The sequence below is a fragment of the Myodes glareolus genome, chromosome 4 (genome assembly GCF_982192425.1).
Source record: "Myodes glareolus chromosome 4, mMyoGla1.1, whole genome shotgun sequence".
In the NCBI taxonomy this organism is placed as follows: domain Eukaryota; kingdom Metazoa; phylum Chordata; class Mammalia; order Rodentia; family Cricetidae; genus Myodes; species Myodes glareolus.
Window position 1 is genome coordinate 67,215,335 of NC_142029.1, and position 3,515 is coordinate 67,218,849.

The 3,515-nt window shown below is 35.1% G+C and overlaps 1 protein-coding gene across 1 annotated transcript; it reads right to left on the reverse strand.

The window, feature by feature from the left end:
• Positions 1–2,352: 2,352 nt before the first annotated feature.
• On the reverse strand, positions 2,353–3,309 carry LOC125388765 (olfactory receptor 8G50-like). Its single transcript, XM_048417080.3, has one exon. It carries the CDS (start codon positions 3,307–3,309, stop codon positions 2,353–2,355), a length of 957 nt encoding a protein of 318 aa, XP_048273037.3.
• Between the last annotated feature and the right edge of the window lie 206 nt (positions 3,310–3,515).

Here is a 3,515-nt window from a genome sequence, read left to right on the forward strand (position 1 = left end):
GTTAGAAATGGGTTAAATCAAGATGTGAGAGTTAGCCAATAAGATGCTAGAGATAATGGGCCAAGCATTGATTTAATTAATACAATTTCTGTGTGATTATTTCGGGTGTAAGCTAGTGGAGTGGTTGGGACAACAAGCAGCCCGCTCACTCCTTGCTACAACTAAGTGCTATAAAAGTTATTATTTTTTAAATTTCATTTTACATTCTAACTACAATTCTCTTTTCCACCCCATCTCCCACTCCCTGCTATGTCTCCCCCAAAGCCTAACCCTTGTCCATTCCTCCCAAAGGGTAAGAGCTCTCATGGGGAGTCAATAAAGTTTGGCACATTAGGTTGGGGTAAGATCAAGCCCTTCTTCATCTGCAGCAAGGCTAAGAATGGCATCTCACCATAGGGAATATGCTCCAAGAAGCAAGCACATGCAACAGGGATTGATTCTGGTCCTACTTTCAGGGGTCCCTTAGAGAGTACAAGCTTCACCACTGTTTTCCACATATGGAGAGATAAAAATGAAAAAAGTAAAAGAAAAAAATCAAGTTTAGAGGCAGTTGAAGGGGTACTGTAAAGATAGGAAGGAAAAGAAACAAATGGACCTTTTACTTTCCAGGACAAATGAGATGAATTCTTCTTCATTGTCGTAAAAAACAAAATCAGGATTTTGTTTGCATGTAGTTATTTCTGTAGGGTTGAGGCCTTGTTGACTTCTCCTATATGAGATTTAAATGAACTAATACTTGAAAACTACTCTTCTTGAGCCTTATACAAAGTAAAGCTTGATGATTCATTAACTATCTTTAGAATTTTCTAACTTATAATCTTGAGAAACTTGCATCTGGTGCTTTCACACTCTCTTCTGGATCTAACTTTTTTTCTAGATTTCAGTAGTTTTTTAAATAAACATCCGGATGTTAGATCCCTTTTAATGAAGACAATGATTTCTGTGTGCATATATTTCATATATCACTAACTTTTTATTTTGAATACAGCACTAGCTCTGGGTAGCCTATGTAATGACTGTTAAAATATGCCTGATACAAGTGAGAAAATTTGTTTTCCTGTTGGAGAAACACAACAGGCAAGTGGGGGTGAATCCTTATTTGTAAGGACCCTGATGGGATCTTGTATTAAGGTCCATATTGGGAAAGTCTAGTTTGTGATTTATAGTTGGTTTTCCTTAATTGGAAAGTATGAGAGTATAATACTCAGCTGTTCACAATCACCTAGTATCTTTGTAGGAAGATAGCTACTGACAGAATATCCTGTTTCATTAAACTGTCCTATAGTTAACTTTTATTTTATAAACAGTGTTAAACTTGCAGTCCTTTGTGTATAGTGTATATATCTTCAAAAGTTTTTTATAATATTAATATTTATAAATTTATTTGGTTTGTAATTGTTTTCTCTTATTTCCTGCTACTATTTTGTTTATTACTTATCATTTTGCTTATCATTAATCTGTCCATGGTTGTTTTGAAGTAAATGAATAATTGGATAAAACAATAACAAATTGATGTTAAACCTTTTTCTTTCCTCCCTCATCCTTCTCCTTCACAATTGTTCATGATTTTCAGGATGGGGCTTATCATTTGTCAGAAACATTTTACCAGTTTTATTCTTTCCCATATGAACCATGATAAAATAGATGGTAGAGTAAAAGAATATAATTTAACGTTTCTGAAACTCAGAAATGTAAGCAAATAAAGCACCATGACTCTGCATGAAGAAGAAATATGAATACGGGATTGTAAGAAAATGATTAATCAAACAACAGTACAAAGAATTTTGACTTGATACCCATAAAAATGGATAGTAATCTGTTCCTGTTTATTATTGCTACTCTGGTTTAAGATAGTGCGAACACCATTTAAGTAGGACTATAGTAGTCTTTTGCTTACATATACACTAAGATAGTTCTCTATATATATTTAGACCCCAGAGTTAAACATCAATTATTGTAATAATTTAACATACAATCCAGAAAAATACTTCTTGAATCATTGGTCAATGAGTCAAACATCCATCTACAAAACATTGAAATAAACAAAGACTATTGATGAGTTTTTTTTGTCAATTTCATGTACGTGAGAATTGTCTGAGCAGAGCTGAGCTCACATAGGCAAATATAACAAATGACACAAAGGGCATTGAAGAATTTTAGGGAGGTTTTTAGGATTCTGGTTATACCAGAGAGTCACAGTTTTCCATGTAGCCATGATATTGAGACTCTATTTCTACCTTTGGTACATTTCTTTCAGCTAATCATGTAGTAAAAGTAATCTCAAATTTGGTGTTATTAATTAATGTTTGTAGAATATTTCCATCCCCATATTGCAGGAGGTATACTCTATTGCTAATTAAAACTATGTTTTGTTGTGAGGAAACTTATCTTTTGTTTTAACTTCTTAAGGGCAACTTTGACATCTTTATTTCTCAGACTGTAGATCATAGGATTCAACATAGGCACAACAATGGAATAAAACACAGAAGAAAATTTGCCTTGGCCCAGGGAGCTGACTGAAGATGGCTGTAAGTACATGAATGCTAATGACACAAAGAAGACAGAAACAGCCAAGATGTGGGAGCTGCATGTGCTGAAAGCCTTGTATCTGCCCCCCGCAGACTGAATATGCAGAATGTTGACAATGATGAAGACATAAGAGCTAAGGATGATCATAACTGGTACAATAATATTAAATGCACTGAAGGACAATGCTAGCACTTCATTGATAAAAGTACTAGAGCAAGAGAGCTCCAGTAATGGAACAAGATCACAGAAGTAATGGTTTATTATATTAACTTTACAGAAGAGCAATCTTATCAGGAAGATAGTGTGAACTGTGGCACTCAGTAAGCCCATACCATATACCCCAGCTACCATCCAGAAACAGACTTGATAGGACATTGTTACATTGTAAAGCAAAGGGTTAGAGATAGCCACATAGCGATCATATGCCATTACAGCTAACATGTGACATTCTGCAGCAGCAAAAACACAGAAGAAGTAGAACTGAGCCATGCATTCTGGGTAAGAGATGACATTCATCTCTGTCACAAAGTTTGCCAGCATTTTGGGAGTAATGACAGTGGACTGACAGCAGTCAATAAAGGACAGACTGCTGAGTAAATAATACATGGGTGTGTGTAACTGAGAACTGAACAGAATCAAGATGATCATGCCCATGTTTCCCACAACTGTAAACAAATAGACTCCTAGGAAGATGAGGAATAGGGGCAACTGGAGCTTTGGGTTTTCTGTTAACCCAAAGAGGATGAACTCAGCCAGAGCGGTTTGATTTACTTCTTCCATTCTCTTCTGGAATCTCTATGTTAGAAGAAGATTAGATACAGAATAAAGTTGTGAGGATCCATTCTCCTTTAACTCAATGAATTTTAAAATAGAATTCAAATGTCACCAGGTATTTTTAATCTTTTACCACCCTCTTTTCTACCTAAGGAGTAAGATTATTTACAAACAGACATGCAAAGAAAAAAATCACAGAGATGTTTACATAT

What these genes read in the sequence shown, in the direction of transcription:
- LOC125388765 (XM_048417080.3), bottom strand. Translation starts at nt 3,309, where the DNA reads ATGGAAGAAGTAAATCAAACCGCTCTGGCTGAGTTCATCCTCTTTGGG.